The sequence below is a fragment of the Fringilla coelebs genome (assembly GCF_963513975.1).
Source record: "Fringilla coelebs genome assembly, chromosome: 4".
In the NCBI taxonomy this organism is placed as follows: domain Eukaryota; kingdom Metazoa; phylum Chordata; class Aves; order Passeriformes; family Fringillidae; genus Fringilla; species Fringilla coelebs.
In genome coordinates this window covers 44315015-44334238 of record NC_140032.1, presented here as the reverse complement: position 1 = coordinate 44334238, position 19224 = coordinate 44315015, and the positions used below count along the sequence as shown (strand labels likewise).

Sequence of the window (19224 nt, the reverse complement as noted above, 5' to 3'; positions counted from 1 at the left end):
CTTTCTCACTGGCAGAGCACGAGAAACTGAAAGGCCTTGACTTGGAGTGAGCACTACTGAGCAACAACTAAATCATCAGTGTATTATCCACAATATTCTCATACTAAATCCAAAGAACCCAGCGCTGCAAGAGCCTCCAAGAAAGCTAACTACCCCAGCCAAAATCAGGACATGCACATATAGCCCCAAGCGCGTATGTGTTCTCACTTCTGTCAGCACTCAGTGTGGAAGGGACAGACCTCTGTGGCACGCCCACCCGAGGATGACAAATGCTGCACAGCAGGTCTTGGGGAGGGGATGTCATCATCTGCAAGGAGATGCTGGCGTACCAGAGTGAGATGGGAGACTGAGGGTGGGTGCTGGGGTCCCAGCTACAGCAGGGCAGAGAGAAGATTCTGGGTTGTTTAATGGCTGGCAGATGTGGAGGTATTGGCGGGTGCCAATACACATCAGCCTCCATCACTGAGGGATACTGGGCTCCATTGCAGGACTGTGGGAAGCACCAGCAGAAAATAAACTGACCTGTGATGGACAGAGAGACTTCACCGCTTTGCCTCCACCTCCTGGCCAAGAAGATCCAGAGAGCTTTACACGTCTTGTGTCGCCCACCTCACCCTGCTGGTTGACTGTGGATTAAAGGATATGGGGAAGAGCAGGCACGGCAAATTCCCTGGCAGGAAGAGGCTGGGGGTCAACTGCATCCTTCTGGTGCCTAGCACCCAACACACCACGGGTGTCCTAGATCCGTGTTTCAGGTGCTCTGTGCAAAATCAGTGCCATGGAAAGGAGGACGGAGGTATAAATGAGGTGTCTGCCCAGTGTGTGTTTCCCGTAACACGGAGAGCGCTTCCAGCGGGCTGCCGTGACCCCAAACCCTGGGGGCACTGCAGGGCAGAAGCCCTGGAGGGCTAAGGCGGGCGCAGGAGGCGGCGGTGCTGCTGCAGAGGAGCAGGGCCGAGGGCTGGCGGGACAGCGGGGGGTGAGGCGGCCGGGCACGCGTGGCACATGCCCACCGCAGTGCTTGGTGCCAGACGGGAACGCCGGGAGCCGCGGCCGCAGCTGCTCGGCTCTCACGGGGCCGCTGCTCCGCCCAGGGGCGGGCTCCGCGCTCTCCCGCCCCCGACGGGCCGCGGTTCCCGCCGCCACCGCCGCCGCCATGGAGGAGCAGAAAGAGAACCGCCCGCAGGCCGCCCGGGATGAGGCGGCGGCTGCTCCCGCAGCCCGCTCGCCGGTGAGTGCGCGGGGCGGCGGTGCGGCCGGGCCGTGCTGTGCTGTGCTGTAGCCCGAGGCCGCGGCCCCGCGCCCGCTCGCCCGGGGCGGCCTGGCTGCCCGCCCGCCCGCCTCGGGCCTCGGCCCGCCCGGCCCTGCCCCGCCCCGGGGCTCGCCCTGCCGAGGGGCGCCGCCGGTGCCACGGGCCCGTCCGCGGCCGCGCCGTGTGCGGGCCCCACGAAGGCCGCGAGCGGCGGGCGGGAGCCGGGAAGTGCCCGTAGTTTTCCATCTCATTTATTGCTTTGTTTATCTTGCACGCATTGGACACCGGCCCGCGTGTGGATTCTGGTTAATTCAGTCGTCGAGAGAAATCTCGCTGCTCGGGAAGGCTTTGCCCGTTTGCACCAGAGAACTCTTTCTGTTGAGATTAGGATGCGTACTCAAGTTTTGTCTCCAAGAGCTGCTGTTCGACATGGCTCAAGACACGGGCATTAGTGTCCCTTTATTCTGGTTGCTGTTTAGGAAAACATTGTTTCAGAGCAGGCTTCAGTATTGCTTCTCTTGCCTATCTATAAGCTAGTTCGGTCAGGTTGATCACCGGTGTAACAGTGTGACGCTTTGCTGCGATCTGGTGCCAAAACGAGCTGTGAAATGCTCAAGCATCTTGTTTTGACTTTCTTAAACGACTTCCTGATTTCTCTTTCTTCTAGGGTAGACAGCACTGTAGGATCAGTGATCAAGAAGCTAATGGCAAAACCTCAGCTGCCAGTTCAAACGACTTCAGTGATCCGATTTACAAAGAAATTGCTATAACCAATGGTTATATCAACAGAATGACCAGAGAAGAGCTCAGAAGTAAACTCGCAGAGTTCAAGCTTGAAACCAGGTGATTTGTAAACATTGTTGATTTATCTTTGAGAGCAGTAGAGTCATGAGGGATGATTATTTTGAAGCTTGAAAACTCAGCACAAAGTGAAAAGCAGATACAGCACCAGACACCAATTGTTTTATGTGCAATCTTGTTGCAGCTTTTGTTGTAGGATTAATGCACACTGCTTAATGTGTTCTTTCTCAACTGGCAGCCCAAAGAAATGCAAGAATACATAACTGAAAGGTACTTCTCATCACTTTTTGGTCAAGGGGGAAAGAAGAACTGCTGTGGTTCTCAGGTGGTGCTGCAGACCTTCATCATACAGCAACTTGCTTCAGAACATCCATATTTTTATTTAGTGTATCAGTACAGATCTGATACTTGCTACAAACTCTGGTGATGTGGCTCAGGATTTAATCACTGCAGAGGAGAAGTACCTTTAGATGGAGAGTTTGCTACTCTGAATACATGTGTTAGCAAAATGTGAAAAAATGAATGTTTATAAGCTGGATTTGTGTTCACTGGGGCAGAGGCAAGGGACTATAGTGCAGTTCCTGCTGTACTGGAAATGACCTACAAGTATTAATAATTCTGTGGCCAGGCAAGATATTGAGATATTGTGAAGAAGGTCAGCTGAGAAAAACAGTGTGTTGTTTCTGAAGGCAGCAGGAATGAGGAAGTAGTGCTGGGAAGTTGGTTGGCTAAATTAATTTAGTGCCTCATGAGGAGAAAATCTTATCATTATTTGGGAAAATTTTTGGCAAAACACATTAGATTGCTATAGCTATTTTGCAGTTGCTCTGATTTAAAAATTGAAAGCAGAATTCAAATAGTATATGATGTGTTTGTGGCCTTCTCTTAGGTTATAAGTTTTCTATATGAGTTTTTAAATTTAGTTGTAAATGCAGAAGGCTTCAATTTTTTTTTTTTACCCGAGCTAGGTTTCTCTTGTCAATATATTCAAGTAAGTCTAGTCAGAATATGTCTTATCTGTAAAACAAATAGTGCATCAGCTCTAATGTAGAGTATTGGGCAGATTGTCACACACCATCCTTTCCTTCAAGGTTATTGCGATAGTCAATCATTTCCTATTTTCAACTTTTTTTTATAAGTTTGGTAAAGAAAGAGGTAATTTCCTCCTCCATCAGCTCCCATACTGTCTCAACTTTTAATGAACTGGTCAGTGACTTAAACTAGACCAATAAACCAGAGTGAAGAAGAGTTATCTCTGCAGAAGCAGCTGATGTTCTCAAATGCATGTTTATTAGTTTGGTTTCAGTTCTTCTTTGTGGATCACTGGGCTGCTTTTCTGATAATACCATTTGCTGCACATATCTCTTACAGTTTCTGTGATTTCATTTGCAATGAATAATTTTGGAAATAACTTCCTTGGAAGGGTAAATGATCCTCATTTATTCAGCTCTGGTTTGGTACATGGCAGTTCTGGCATATGCACTCATATATTAAAATGTTTATATTAAAAGGACACAGTAAGTAACTTCAATTGCTTGCCATGTGAATTTGGTTATAGCCACAAACCTCCTGAAAAGCAGGATCTTGACCAGGAGGTTTTTCTGACAACTGAAATCTCAAATACTTTATTTTAATTGAGTTGTTCAGGCTCAATTTAAAATGAGAACAATGTAAGATGTGGATGTTTAAGATGGATTCTGCGTTGTCTGTGCCACTGATGCAGAAAGGCCTTAGGCATGAATCACTTCAGGTAGAGGGCACAGGGGAACACAGGTGAAGCAGTGTTCTGTTTCCAGGGCCAGAGGTCAACCAGGAGTAATCTCAAAGACTTGAGCTGTGGAAAGGCATTGGATATTGAGTCTTGCTGAAGCAGAGGTGACTGCAGTGTGTCTCTGTGCCATGCTTCCCAGTCTGTCTCTGGTGGTGTATTGTGAGGGGTATCACAGCTCTGGGCTATCCCAGAAAATGGGTTTAATGTAGTATAGATAATGGGGCTAACACTCCTCTTATGATAAAGTGGAATTCAGACTTCACATGTGCTAGTGTTCAAAATGAGGTTAAGAAGAGTTGAGCTTTCAAATGTTAAATATAGCTTCAGTTTTATAGCAAGGAAATAATTAAACAAAAGTGCCATCTTTGTCACTTTCCCTGTTTCTTTAGAGGAGTGAAAGATGTACTGAAAAAGAGATTGAAAAACTATTATAAGAAACAGAAGCTGATGCAGAAGGAACACATTAGTGGAGACAGCTGCTACGACTACATCTGTGTCGTTGACTTTGAAGCAACTTGTGAAGAAGGAAATCCGCCTGAATTTGTACATGAAATAATTGAATTTCCTGTTGTCTTAGTAAACACACGTACCCTGGAAATAGTAAGTGATCTAATGGATGTGTTGGTCTGCTATTGTTTGAAGTAACTTGTTTGCATCAGAAAGTCTAGATTAGTTCCTAAGTAGATATTGAACTTCATAAAAATAGCATACTTTTTTTTCATGAGGACTTATCCTCTGTGCCTCTTAGGTACAAACAGAACTTTCTCTTCTGAAAGCATTTTCCAAATGATCATCCAAGCAGATCATTCTCCTGCTGTCAACTCCCTCTATTGATATGAGTTTCTCAGTTCTCCATGTATGTTCCCACCTGCCCTTTCTTTTCCTGCTTTAAGGCCCACAAATCTATTTCTAGGACTCGGGGCATTCATCATAATCAAAAATGATCAATTCTGTGGTCCTGTGTGAGGCGATCTAGAAGACACTAATGCAGAGGCCTAGAAAGTGAGGTTGAGTGAACTCCACTTCTTGCCAGGCTCAGCTGTTTCCACATTGTACCCAACAGACTGATAGCTGTGTAACCTGATTTTAAGCATACTTCACAGGCATTTGGTAGCCTCAAGTGCTCTGTTGCAGTACAGCTTTCTTTTAGAATAAACTAACTGCTACTAACTGAAATTGAGTCACCCAGTGAAATGGAGGATGTGCACACACCTCTGCCTAATGATTCATTTTTGAAGAACTCTTAATGGAAGGAGGATTACCAGTAATCATTGTGATGCTACAATAAAGAATAGCTGCATGTATGACTTAAGAGCAGAAAAGGGATTGTGCAGATTACCAGGATTGTTTTTATGGCTCTTAGAGTGGGGTTTTTTTTTTGGGTTTTTTTTGTCCAAAAGGGTTTGTATAACAGCAGGGATTTGGGGCTTTCTTTTTTCCATGAAACTTGCCTTCAGTCTTCACTCTTGTGTTGCTCAGTTTCCCAGAGTGAGATTTTGTTTATCTCTGCCTGGCTGGCATCCAGAGGTACTTGCCTGAAGCTTCTGAGGTGTGCTGCTGGTTGCTTTCCTTGAATTGCAAGTGAACCTTTAGAGGTACCACCTAAAAACCCTCATGCCTCTCACTTACTTTTTACTTACTTTCACTTTTCCCAAATCCTATGCTTTTTTGCAGAAAAAGTCCTTTTTCCCTCTTAAATCCACATTCCCACTCTTTGATGCTTATTGGCTGAGAGGAAGGCCATGTTCTGGTTAGAAAGCCATCTGTTCTGTTAGGAATCTGATGATGGCCATTCAGGAGGCTCCTGCTGGCTCAGGAGGTACACACTCCTTTTTGCCTGCAGCAGGACAAGTAGCTGCTGTTGCCTTTGGGCAGCAGGCGAGGCAGAGAAGTTGCCTTGCAGGCTGCAGAGTGTGCTGCAGCTGAGCGATTGATTCTCCTGTTACAGGAGGATACCTTTCAGCAATATGTGAAGCCAGAGATTAATCCCAAGCTTTCAGACTTCTGCATCAGTCTGACAGGAATAACCCAGGTAATTTGCACTTTTGTTTCTTCAAGGAGAAATAGAAAAAAAAAAAAAAGGGATGTGGATGTGTTGTTGATGTTTTCAGACTGGTAACCTTAAATGGTAGTCTTTCATGGTTATTTTTCTGTAAGGCCTGTTCTCTTAATTCTTGTTTTTTCCCTCTCCCAATTATCACAGAGCTGATTTCACTAAGTTGGTCATTTTGTGGGGAAAAATATTCTCTTTTTAATTCATGTGGAGAATTTTAATCTTTAGTAGGACAAAGCACCTTTTGAATTGCATCAGTTCCTTTCCTAATATTTTTGTTCTGAAGAGTTTAGAGTCTTAGAATGGCAATGACTTGTGATAAGTGACTTAAGGAGAAGCCGGGGAAACAACCTCAAAGGTTTTAATCCAGGTTCAACTATGGACTAACCTTGTTACCCTTACAGAAGCTATTAGGAGGTTGGCTCTTCTAGCAGTGCTTTTGTGGTGCTATTTTTTCAGTTTAGAAAAACCTGTCCAGTCATCTGTTAACGTGTGATCTGGTTTTATAAAGATTTTGATGAAGCCAAGTTTTTAATTGCCCATATACCAATGCAGTTTATACACTTAATGCTGGGGGATTTTTTTCTGAAAAAATGTTCCTTACTTTGTTGGTTTTTGGTTTTGTTGTTTTTGGGTTTTTTTCTTTCCTTAGGACATTGTTGATAAAGCTGATATTTTTCCTCAAGTTCTGCAGAATGTCGTAGAGTGGATGAGACAACGAGAACTGGGAACAAAGTACAGCTATTCCATGTTGACTGATGGGTATGTCCTTATGCAGCCTTCAGCGCAATCTAAACCTGCAAAACCACCTTTAATATTTGTGAGAGCATTGCTAAAGATGAATCAGGACACTGCCATTTTGCTGGTTTTATTTTAATTGAAGCTTTAGGTAAAATTGGTAAAGCTGCACTGAACTATTCAAAATGAAGCTTAAATCCATCAGATGGCGCCGTTTCTTTTCTAGTGGTCTGTATGCAGACACATCAGAGTGATGCTGAAGACTTTATACTTTGTTGCTTCTGTAATTCTCCATTTTTATCTGGCACATAATACCTGAAAATAGCACTCTGCAATTTTTAATTTTTAACCTATAATTACATTGCTATCTTTGGAAGCAACAGTAAATTAAAAAAAGAAAATGCTAAAGCAAAGCTGATGCAAGACTGGTTATGTTACTGGGCCTAAATGTCTCTGGAATTCCCCTCCAGAGGAATCCCCTCAGTGAAATTCCTTAAGGAAAACAGGTGCATTGAAATATCTGTTGTATAGGTGAGATTGCATAGACAACTGGAAGAGATGGGGGGAGAAAAGCTTTACTTTAGCTTGCAGCTTACAAACTTGTTGGGGTGGTTCCCTTCCAGAAGGCAGGCTGCTAAATAAATAGGCTTGTAATTTCTTTATATTTTCATAGAGATCTGGTTTCTCATAAAACTTGGTGCAGTCTAGTTTCAATAACCTACCTGAAGTAGAGAGATAAGTGCATACCCAAATAATCAGGAAGATTTAAGGTGTTGCTTGCTTCCCCGAAGGCTGTGTAAGCATGTAATTTATTGGCAGATTTCAGTGTTGATGTGGTAGTTGGTGTGCTATATTTTGTCACAACTGTTGTGGACCTGAAACCATCCTGGTGAAAGTCTTGCTCCTGTCATTATTTTTCCTCCCATGGTTAACCAATTTGTCTCAAAAAATTCTTTAACGGGACTAGAGCAAATGAGCTTTTCCTAGACTGTTTTCATTCTGCTGATCACCAGAGACAAGACAGCTTTTAGTTCTACAACTGTGCAAGAAGTAGAACACAGGATTATATATGACTAATGTTTTTCTCTTTTGACTTTCTAAGATCTTGGGATATGAGTAAATTTTTGAACATCCAGTGCCGTATTAGCCGTATCAAATACCCTTCTTTTGCCAAAAAGTGGATCAATATTCGCAAATCTTACGGGAACTTCTACAAGGTTTGTACAAAATGCTGTTTCTCTTACAGGAAGTTTTGGTTTAAAAGTCTAGAATGACTTGTTGTGGTTGTCATCTCTACTTGTGCAGTATAAAATTATAGTACTTGAACTACTTGCCTGGTGCCTGATTTTCAAATGTGTTTCATGTGCAGATCTCACTTCACTAATTGAAGATCATATAATTACTGCATTTTGATTTTAATCTTGTTTTTAAGAATCAGGTTGTGCTCCTTGAAGGATTGTCTAAAAATGTTACACCGATCCTCTTAGATCAAGTAGTTCAGCTGAAAAGACTGTCTTGATTTTTTTATTATTTTTTCCTGTTTTCATGCAATACACTACAAAACTAAGTTGTACCATTCCCCTCATAGAATCTTGACTTTTGACAGGGTAATAGAGGCAGAGAAAGATTAGGATGTATCTACAGTGGAATCAAATTGTCAAGAGAAAAGTAATTCTGAGTTCAGTGCTGGACCTTATTGCTGCTTTCTGTTAGACTACCATAAAATGAGTTATTGGGGATACTAGCAAATTCCCATTTAGCCTACACTAAAATACTTTTTTTGAAAGGGATTTCAGCCTAGCTACTGGTCTTCTTTTGAAGGGCTTTTTCATACTAAATATAACCTCTAGATAAAAGAGAGATTGACATTTAATTAGGGAAGAGCTTTACTTTGTGCTGGACAAATATTACAGGGTTGCTGGAGGTGTTGCTGTTCAGATCTTGTGGTGGTTGAGGGCATTCAGGAGCTTGATGGTCAGTGAGAATCAGAAGCTTGGTGCTTCTTTAATCCCTTAGAATTTTAAAGGAAAACCAAACTCAGATTCCCTCTGCAATTTCTCTGTTTTTTGTTTTTTTATAAAGATGGTTAAACTTATCTAGGTCACAGCTTCCACCCTTGCCAGCACAAGTGTATCTTGAGCTGGTGCTGGTCAGAGGCTCTTGACCCAGGTCCCAGGTCTAGACAAACTCCTGTTGACTATTTCTCCTCTGTAAAAATGAGAGTCTCTGTCTTACCAAAGTGCTTTGAAGTTAAATGGTTAGTGATCTGACAGAAGGCAACATGAAAGTCATTTGTGACTTAAGTAGGCTTAAAATCTGCATGTGTTTCTACTACCTCATGTTAGATTAAAAAGACTTGATACCAAACCTAATCCTTGAATGTTACTCACTTTCTCCATCAGGTTCCTAGGAAACAGACCAAGCTGACAATCATGCTTGAAAATCTGGGCATGAGTTATGATGGGAGACCTCACAGTGGACTTGATGACTCTAAAAACATTGCAAGGATAGCTATAAGGATGCTGCAGGATGGCTGTGACCTGCGGGTGAATGAGAGAATTCACGGTGGACAGCTGATGACAGTCTCCTCCTCAGTCCCCTTAGAGGGAGCCCCTGCTCCACAGATGCCCCGCTACAGAAACTAGCAGATCAGGGCTCTGCCCCGGGGGCTGCCCTCAGATAGCCGCTAAAGACTCCAGAGCTTATTAAATGGCCACCTCTGCCAGCTTGTCTGCCGTGCAGAATCCTAAAGCACCTTAACTAATCATCTCTGTTGAAATAAAGGGGAGCATGGAAGCTATTTGTTCTTTGAAGCCTATTACAGCAATTTCTTTTTGTACTGATGACTTCTGTTGCTGTTTCCAACTTTGCTAGCAGTGAGGTTGATATCTGGAATCCAGACAAAGTGTTAAGCTTTTAAGAAGGTGTAATTTGAACACCTGCTAAGAGGGATTGGGCCTGTGTGCTGCTGTACCACCCCAGCCTGTGGGCAGTATTTGTTCACTGTGATGTACTCCAATGATATCTAGCATCTGCTTATTCATTGCACACAAATAAGCCATTCCTGGAAGAACTGAAAGAGCAGTGGTTGGGCTGGCCCTTCCTGATAAGGCACTCTGCTAAGGGTTCCTACCAATTTTCTTATTTTTTTACAAAGTCTAGGAGAAATGGGTGTGCATTCATCAGTTCTAAAGCAGTAGAAGAATACTCTGTTGTTTGAGGTTCTTCTTTAAGGGATATGTTTGTCTGCTTCCCCATCAGATGGAAGAGCTGGGTGTTGAATAAAAATTTCATTAATGTAGAATGATGGTATTTTTCTATTGTTTCAAACAAGAAGGTTCTTTAGATTTTCACTTTAAGGATCCCATCTCCTATTCCTGCAAAGCTGCCCTTCATTTAATGTTGTTTTTAGACACCATCAGCCATTTGCTCTTAAAAATGAGTGAAGTAAAAGTAAGTTCAAAACATGCCAAGTTGTCCAAATTTCATGCTCTGTGATTATTACATAAAACAAAACAAGAAGCTTCTCATTCATGGCTAAGACATGTTCAGCTGTTTTTGGTATCTTCTTGTGCTTCTGCCACCAGGGAGCTATGCCTTTATTACAAAGTCTAGCATTGGAAGATTAATATAATTTTATTGTTAAAGGCCACAGTTAATTACTAGCAACTTCTGCTTACTCCCCAGGCTTCAGATAAGACGATATTCAAAAGAGGCCAAAGTACTAATTTGCTTTGTCTCTGTGGGCTGTTACAAAGTGCACCATTAATGTGATCAACTTTGCATTAGAATGGTTGTTCTGAAAAGTGAAATAATATATTTTGGTTGCTCTTGGTTTGACAAAAAAAAAAAAAAAAAAAAAAAGAAAATAAATTTGCTATCCCTGTATTACAAGTCACCCTTTTTACCACCTGCATTCAGGACACAAAATAACCAATTAATAAACTTTGTTAAGAACACTGACTGTTTGAGTAATCCAACTCTTCCAGCCCTGCTTTGCTCTTCTGACTGTTAAACTGCATCAATGGAACTGTGAAAACTTCCATTTTAAATTCATGCAGGAGGGAAGGAGGGAGAAGTATTAGTCAATTCTCAGTTGCTTCATATGATTTCTTTCTTGAGTTACAGTTTTGGACAGTCATAACTGCTTCAGAGTTATGGTTTTTGGTGTTGGGTTTTTTCCCCTGAAAGGTTTTGAAAGGTTTTTTTGGGTTTTTTTGCCTGAAAGGAGATAGTTGCTCTCTTGTAGAGAACTTTGTTGAACTTTATAGTTGTTTTTCCTTTTATAGCCCTACTTGATGGACTTTCACAAGGTAAAATACAAATCTCTGATATGCTTTCTCCTAAAATGCCATTTATCTGTCAGCCCATATTTTGTACAAATTCTTATATACATGCTTTTCACTGTAGTGACTGTAGTATCCTCTTTTTCTGAAGTACCATGGTAATTTACTTTTTTTTGTGTCTGAGTTACAGTTGTGCAAGTTTCTCTGACAAAATTGAGTCTAGTTCAGCAGAATTCCCCTGGGCATGGTGGCAGCCAGAGACTTTATCACTAGTCTTTATTTACAGGTCTGGAACCAGGCTCACAGTCAAATGAGAAACTTTTTTTTTTTTTTTTACAGGTTATACTACAGCTTGCATAAGAGTTGTTGTAATTGTACATCATTTATTTTAAGTACTGAGTTGTTTATTTTTGCTAAGTAACTTCAGAAAGATATTTTGAGATAAGGGTTAAATCATAACTGTTTTCTGTTTACTGTTTGAGTAGGTTGGGATGTTTTCTATCAGTGAGCTGCAGAAATCAGTAGAATCATTCCAGATACTGTTTTATCTGTTGGATTAATGTCAAACTTTAAGGTGTAAGTGTCTTCACAGAATACTTGGTTCTGTGATTTTGAGATGAAGTGAATTTTAACAATGTTTGCTGATTTGTTTAAAATGTAAACAATCTTATTAAAATAATTTCATATTTTTAAACATGTCAGGTACTGAATTTGGTCTGTAAAGCATGAGATGATTTCAAGAGTTTTGGGGGTCTTGGCATCAGCTCAGCTCATGATTTGTCTTTTCTAGGGGACCAGCAACATTGCCATGGCTGGAGGGCTTAAATCCCATGCATGTGACTAGTTCACAACACTCAGTATTGAAATAAATTTTCCTGGATACTTCATACCACAGGGGAAAAAAATGGTTTGGTGATTTTACTAGTGATGCTCATATTCAGTCAAACAGTGTTTTTTCAGGTTGATCTTATTTGTTCATCCAAAGAAGCTTGCTGAGAGCATCTGCTGTAATGAATATTTTAATTTATTAGAGGAATCTTCCCTTGCTGGAAAAAATAATTGACAACTATGTAAAAAAACAATCCAATCTCCTTTTTATGCAGAAAAAAAAAGCATTCAGACATTGATTGCCTTGTTCAAGTTAGAGGCTTTGTTCTGTTGTTGCTTTTTATTTCACATTTCAGGAGCTGTACTTGAACAATTCTACTACTACTGCAGACAGTGTTTGTGGAACAGCACCTTTAAACAAAGGGATTGCAGACTAATTTCAACATGAGTGCTTTCAAGTAGATTTCTTAATATATATTTATATGAACGTGAGAGGGCCTCACAGAATCTTGGGGTTATGTTAGGGGAAAAGGTTTCTCAGACAGGTTAAAGAGCAGTAGCCTCTGTTTCAGTGAGCAAATGCCTGAGCAAATGGGAAAGAGAGGTTACAACAGTTCGTAGCTTCCCATTAGCTCCTTGTTGGAGGTGTGGCTACAGGGGCCACTCACAGCAGCTCAGCTCTCCACAGAAACTGCTTTTGCCTGAGCTTGTCTGATGCTAAGGTAATTTAATATTTTGGTCTAACAAGGTATTTGTTTCCATATTTTGTTGGAAATGAACATTGCAATGAGGAGGGGGCTGTTCTCAGCAGTGGAAATAAGTAAAAAGCTCAGTTCACTGTTGTCATGCCCTTGGATAGCTCTTGGTGTTTCACTGCAGGCCTTGACTGCTCTTCAGTGACCTTGAGAAAGCAGTGTTCTTTCACTCATTTCTCTCACCCTCTCACACTTCTCATGGCTTTTTTTAATTCCTCCTTTTCCCTTTTTCTTCCACTAATAAACATTTGTCTCTTCTGGAGAGAAGCTTGTGCCAGGTAAGATCTGTGTATGTTCTTTCTAATAACAACCAACAGGCTCTTTATAAAGAAATTGGAAGTCTGTGTGGAGGGTAGAGGAGACCCAGTTACTGACTGCAGGCTTTTGAGATGGGCCAAATGTATAGAACACCATTCCTGCTGCAACCAAGACCATTCCAGCCTCTTCTCAAGGACTTCATGTTTGGCAGCCCCATGGGATGGCAGGGCATCTCACCAGGAGGACTCCCCAGGTGGAGATCCACGAGGTAGCCAGGTGTCAGTACACACTTCTGCTCTGCCTTGTACTGAGCTGTGGCCTCAGCTGAAGAGCCATGGTTGGGAGCAGGCAAACACTTCATTCCAGGACACATTCCTCCAACAGAAAACAAGGTGCTGATCTGTAAGTATGGGTGCTGACAAGGCTTTGGAGGTTGATCAGTTGCTTCTCTCTTGGGTTTCTTCTAGTTCAGTCCTTCCACATTCACAGCCTCCAATGCTGACTGGCTTTTGCCCTTTTTAAACTAGAGTGTGGTGTGGGAGGAAAACCTGAAACACCTTAAGGGATGAGCTGTTTAAACAAAAAGAGTGTGACTGCTTTGCACTAAAGTGGCTCCATATGGAAAAAAGTCTTCTGAGTAAATGGCAGGAGCCTTGAACAACTCTTTATGGCAGAGGTGACCTCTGGGTGTGTTCTGATTAGGGATGTGATTCCATGGGTCAGTCATCTGTCTCCTCTGTGGCCACTCAGTTCAGGAGTGCCCATGGGTAGCACTATGTCCTGTGATCTTAACTTGCTGTGGTCATGACTGCACATCTTAATTGTAAAGCTTGTGGTGCTACTTGCAGATATATCATGGTGGAGTTTTTGCCTACTTTGCTGGCTAAATTAGTGCTAACTATGAGGTTTTGCTGTTTGAAGTGAATAGTAGTAGTGATCTTGCATTGGTAAAGTATTTGCAGGTGATTCTGACCTCCTTTGTTTATTTGCCCTGTTTCAGCAATGTTAATTTTTAAAAAGCACATGTAGCCAAATGGATCTCTATGAGCCAGAGATGTCCCAATAAGCAGGAATTGCTTCATTGTGGTTGTGTTCAGGTTTGGAGTGGTATGCAGGACCTGGGCTGTGGAGCATGTCACACCTTCCCAGAGTCCCATGCTGAGCAAAATTTATTTCATATTAATTCCTAGCTTGAATTCAAGCTAGGTAAGTAGTTGAATACTTATGCTCTGTGCAGCATGAAAGTGTTTTATATGTAATTTAGAGGCAGGTGTATCAGCCTGCTGTGAGACTCAGTGTGCCCTCCTTTGCTCACTTGAAAACACTCCTATGTTTGTGATTCATTTCCATTCGTGCATATTGGGACTGAGATGACAGAGGACTAAAAAGAAGGGAGAAATGACATTTTACTAGTTGATCTAGGCCATCTAGGCCAGATATTACCTGTCCATGTAGTCTGAGCATTTGATTCAGCTGAACTATGACAACAGGCTCTTCAGAATGCCAAGCACCATGTCCAGAGAGGGTGACTGACTGCTAGTGTGATGAGCTTGGCTGTATTTAAGCACAATCTGGGTCATATCACTCTAGGCAGACTTCAGTAAACAGGCAGACCCAAAGATAAGGAGCATTTATTTGAGCTGAGAAGCCTGGGAGAGGCACAGCTGAAACAAAAATCAGGCTTCCTGCATTGTAGGGAATTGTGGTGGTGCCTGCAAAGCCTGTCTGGTGGTGTGCTGCAGATCTCTGGGAGCCGTTTTCTTCAGCTATGCTAATGCTTTGTTTTTCCCTTGCAGAGTCACATGGGCATGTTTCTTCTTTGGACCCTTCTCAAAAACTTCACATTTGCTGGTTTTGGGGGCTGGCTTCTCTGAAATTTGCTGGTTCGCTCCTTTTTCTTGCTTGTTTTGCATATATGAAATAGTCCTTCTCTGACCCTGCCTGTACTGATTTTCTAACAAGCCATGTCTGGAAGTAGCTGTACTCTGCTGCAATCCTGTCTGCACTGCTGGCCTCACTGTTATGCACAGGTCTTACAGAAACTTTATCAGATCAGGGACTGCTGCTTTGTGGAGTGTGTTGCTGGGGTTCCTAAATGCTGCCACAGCCATTTAGGAGACACAACAATAGGGAAGACAGTATAAGGAAATGGAGATTCTGTTGGCTTCCTTCACATGTCATGGCAAACAGCTTGTGGCAAATTCTCATGTTTTAATGGCATTTTCATTCAAGCATGCTACCACATGCACATCACTGGAGATGCTGCTACCATTAGAGATTAAAAATCATGGTAAGGACAGGATCATTTTGAAACTAAATGACAATTAAATTAGATGTGTGGTGGGTATTTGTGTGATTGGTATTTGTTTTCACACTAGAGCTCCATTGGTAAGTGTAGCATCATGTGGAGGACGTAGTGTGACGCTTTACTAGATTCTGCAAGTAAATCTGTTCAAATGTCTTTGATTTTTCTGATAGATTGTCATTAGTCTTCAAGCATGGAAAAGTTTGTGTTGGCCTTGAAAGAGGAAAATAACATTTTTAAACTTATAAAAATCTTCACAATTTTGTATTTGAGGGATTGGGAAGATGAAGAGGTCTACATATGATTTTAACATAGCAGGAGGTCGTTTTCTTCCACTCTAGTCTGGGAGATGGTGATGTCCCTGCAAGTGTTGGATCAAGGCTTCCAAAATGAACAATCTCCAGACAGTGCTCTTTCACTATGAAAACATAATCATTGTAAGAGCCTATTATTTAACTCCCTTTCAGGCAGAAAAAAGAAACGCTGCCATGCTGTCCTCCCGCCAAGAGACCTGCCCCACCTTGGTGGGTACTGACTGACACAGACACTGGAGTTTTTGTTTTTTAGTGACATGGTTTGGCAGAGAGTGAATGAGCTCCACTGTGCTTGGCTCAGTCTGTGCACGAAACATTTCTGTAGGTGGTGTAGCAGATGTATCACACTGGATGAAACTTCTGTCTTGAACCAAGGTAGTAGTCATGCTCAAGATTGTAGAGCTACTTTTCTGACTCAAGAGGCCGCAGACCCTCTTGGTAGCTGTGGTAGTGAGCAAAATGCTCTGAGGTGGAAACATCAGCTTTTGTGTCTAAGAGATGAAGAGCATGGATCTTGGCTGTGTGCTGCTGGGTATAAAGGAAGCTTATCCCACTGGTTCACACTGGATATGAAATGTCTTCACATCTTAGCAACTGAGCTGGTGGCTGCAGCCACATGGCCATTGCTGTGGGGAGCTTTCCATCTGTTCATCCTCTTCTGCCATCTGCAGAAAAATTTTTAATTGTGCAAAATCTCCTTGAGCACTGAATCCTGCAGTTCAGCCAGCTCCTTGTGCTCTAGGGCCATATAAGCATTTGTAATCTTTAAAGTGCTCCTCCCAGCCCTTATCTTTGAGTTTTGGAGCATGTGTAGAATGGGCTGAATTGTCTTCATGCTGACCTCTGTTCCTCTATCCACACCACCTAACTTTCAACCTGGCAGACAACCACTGCTCTGTTCCCTTATGTTTTTTTTGGCAGGACAGAATGTCTACAACATACCTACCTTGAAGTACAACGGTCTCCTTTCTGTCTCACTTTTTGCTTTTCTGTCCCACTTTTGTTTTTCAAGCTTTCCACACTGTCCTGCACCAGCTGTGCTCTGCATGTCTGGGATGCAGCTTCCCTTTTGTTTTACCTCTTTCTTCCTCTGCTTCCCTATGCTGTGGTGCTGACCATGGCATCCTGCCACAGTTAAGCAGCTCCTTGCTGTCAGACATGCAACCTCCCAAAGTGTGTGCTGAGTCCTGTGGTTGCTTTAAGGAAATGGACGAGTGTAGTGACTTTTTGACACCAACTGTGGTTTTACAGGGAAGTTACTAGCCCTGTTCTAAAGAGGAAATCCAGGCATAGAATTAAATTGCTGTTCAAGTTTATGCAATGAAAGGAAAGTGCTAGAAATGGAAACCAGCTGCCTTGTGTCCCCAGCTGCTGTCCTCCCTAAGCCCTCTACTATTTCTTTTCAGTAGGCAACATTCTAGTGTAGGTTGCCACCAGAGGAAGTAGCCGTGCTGTTGTAATTTTGGCTGAGCTTTTGAAGGCAGGCTCTTGCCTGGGGGAATTCCACACAAGCTCCTGGTCTCCAAAGCAGCTGGCTCTGCATGTCCTCTCTGGACTTGCAGGATGTGTCTTCTGCAAATGCTTTCCTGAGCAATGTGGCATTGCAGTCTACCCTGGCTCTAGCACTGAGACTTCCAAGAGCTCTGAGTGCATGCAGTCACTTCAGCTGACAGCATAAAACCCTCTGGACTGTGTTTGTGGTGATTGCAAAGAACATCAGCCATTGCTCCTCAGCTCTCTTATGCTGCCAGGGATTGTAAAGATTAGTGGAAGGTGCACTGACATGAATGGAGAAGGAATGTATAGAAGCATCAGAAAGAACTAATTAAAGGTGTCTGAGAATGACGGTGCTGATGGCACATGTGTTAGCAGGTCGTCAAAATTAGCACACCTACAGCTCACAGAATCCTAAAATGGTTTGGGTTGGAAGGGGCCTTAAAGATCATCTGGTTTCAGCTTCTCTGCCATGGGCAGGGACATTTTCCACTAGATCAGGTTGTTCAACCTAGCATTGAGCACTTCCAGGAATACCTACATGGAATGAACAATGGGCAGCCTAAACCCTGACATGACAAATCTGAAGTCTCAAGGCATAAAAATATTCTGGTTGGATAATAAAGGAATGGGATTGGCCCTATTAATTTTTGAGATAAAGAGACAAAAGACAGTGAGTTTACCCTAATGATTCACAGAGCTAGGACAAGATAATCCTAGGATTATAGTTATGCCAGGATCCTCTACCCATCCGTGTTGTTTGATTTATTTTGGCTTCATGAGAGCATGGAAATTGGTCTTAGGAGTATATAAGCAGACAAATCCTCAGGCTGCAGGGTGGCTGTGGGCCATTTAAGATGCTGTAAAGGCACTGATGACTTACTGGATTGAACACATCCCACACAAATACAGAGGGCAATGTGGCTGTGCTTGGAGCCACCCTACCGACACGAGAGAAAACTCAAAAGATGGCAGGGGACTGTAGTGTTCTGCTACAAAACAATTTTGTTGATCCACTCTGAAGGGTACAACCTAAAGTGATAGGCTTTGGAATGAAAAAGGAATCTGTGAGTCTTTCCAGGCATGGTGTACAGAAGTATGACGGAGCATGCACTTTCAGCAGAGTTTAATGGTAAATGGAGACCAACTAGGGAGTTGTTTCCTCAAGAAGACAGAAGGATGCCTGTTGGTTAGAAATGGTTGTCACTTGCTGGATTTGCCACAGTTATAGCTTTCAAACTAGTCCTGTTCCAATTCCACTTTATTTCTTCCTCTCTCAGAGCAGCTTTGCACAAACAACACGTACATCCCTCTATCTTAAGCTCTTTAAGAATTACACCTGTAGGGCCTGCTAGGGGAAAGATTTAGCTACCTAAACATAGGTGTCTGGTGCCCTCTGGTATCTGAGCTGTCTGCACAAAGCATGTGGGACCTGCAGGACCTCCTGTCATCTGAGCAGCAGCTGGAGGCCAGCCTGGAGGCCTGAGACATTTCCAGTAGCGCTGCTGCTCATACCCATGTGTGGGCACTGGAATGGTGTCCCTGGAGCAATCCCACGGCCCAGTCAGCTTAACAGGAAGAGGCAGGTACTGTCAGAGGATGAACTGTCCCATTGGTCTTTGCTGCCTCTTTACATGACTTAGCTGGGAGGTGGAAACTTGCTGCTGCTGGTGCTGTGCAGCATCCAAGCTTCCACAGAACTTTGGCTAGAGAGATGGGGATTTCAGGGAGCCAGGAGAGGGAATGCAATTTTGAGGCCCAGACATGATTTCCTGGACATCAAAGGCTTTGGGAAAAGGGGATGTGTTTCTCTTCAGCTCACTTACTAGCCTTCCCAAAAAGCATGGGAGGAAGACAGCTAGATCTGGATTTAGGTGTTTTGTTTCCACACTTCAGTGAAAATCAATAGCGGCAACTGCTCTTTGATTGTGAAGGTTGGGATCATATTCTACTCTACTTTGCACTTGGCACAGGGGTGGTGGAGGAGCTGATTTGGAAGTCAATTACTTGCCAAAGTCTTCAACTGCAAGTCGGGGTGCTTAGCCTTTGGCTTTTAGAAAGTCTTGAACTGGTTCAAAGTTGGGGAGAATCTGAAGTGATAAAAGTGTGGTGTTTATTTTTTGATAGTGGTTTGGTGCTAGTGTTTAAGCTGGGATGAAGTGATTTCAGATTTTCAGATTCTGAGATTGAAGGTTGAAGGTTCTTCTTGAATCCCATTTGGGATGCCTGGTCTTCATACTTTCAGGGTTAGGTGTCACTCCCTCTCAGTGCAACTTATGCCTGCCAAAGTACCTCTGTGGTTGTCTGCACAAACCACAAAGACTGAGACTATTGTCTGTCCTGGTGGAACATGAAAAGGTACATTCTGC

General features: G+C 42.8%; 1 protein-coding gene across 3 annotated transcripts; it reads left to right on the top strand.

The window, feature by feature from the left end:
• Positions 1-1126: 1126 nt before the first annotated feature.
• Positions 1127-11469, top strand: ERI1 (exoribonuclease 1). Of its 3 annotated transcripts, none has more exons than XM_084205194.1 (7): positions 1127-1231; positions 1920-2095; positions 4214-4424; positions 5773-5856; positions 6530-6639; positions 7718-7832; positions 9018-11469. In XM_084205194.1, exons 1-7 carry the CDS (start codon positions 1157-1159, stop codon positions 9258-9260), a joined length of 1014 nt encoding a protein of 337 aa, XP_084061320.1. In that variant the 5' UTR covers positions 1127-1156; the 3' UTR covers positions 9261-11469. The 3 variants fall into 3 exon arrangements, with proteins under 3 accessions (XP_084061320.1, XP_084061322.1, XP_084061321.1); XM_084205195.1 differs by having other exon boundaries at positions 1134-1231; positions 1925-2095; XM_084205196.1 differs by lacking the exon at positions 5773-5856.
• The last annotated feature ends 7755 nt before the right edge of the window (positions 11470-19224 follow it).

Bases quoted from the DNA above. Each gene is read 5' to 3' on its own strand.
- ERI1 (XM_084205194.1), top strand. From the start codon at position 1,157: ATGGAGGAGCAGAAAGAGAACCGCCCGCAGGCCGCCCGGGATGAGGCG. The intron at 2,096-4,213 runs GTGATTTGTAAA...CTGTTTCTTTAG, and splicing joins GAGTTCAAGCTTGAAACCAG to AGGAGTGAAAGATGTACTGA. The intron at 5,857-6,529 runs GTAATTTGCACT...TTCTTTCCTTAG, and splicing joins GTCTGACAGGAATAACCCAG to GACATTGTTGATAAAGCTGA.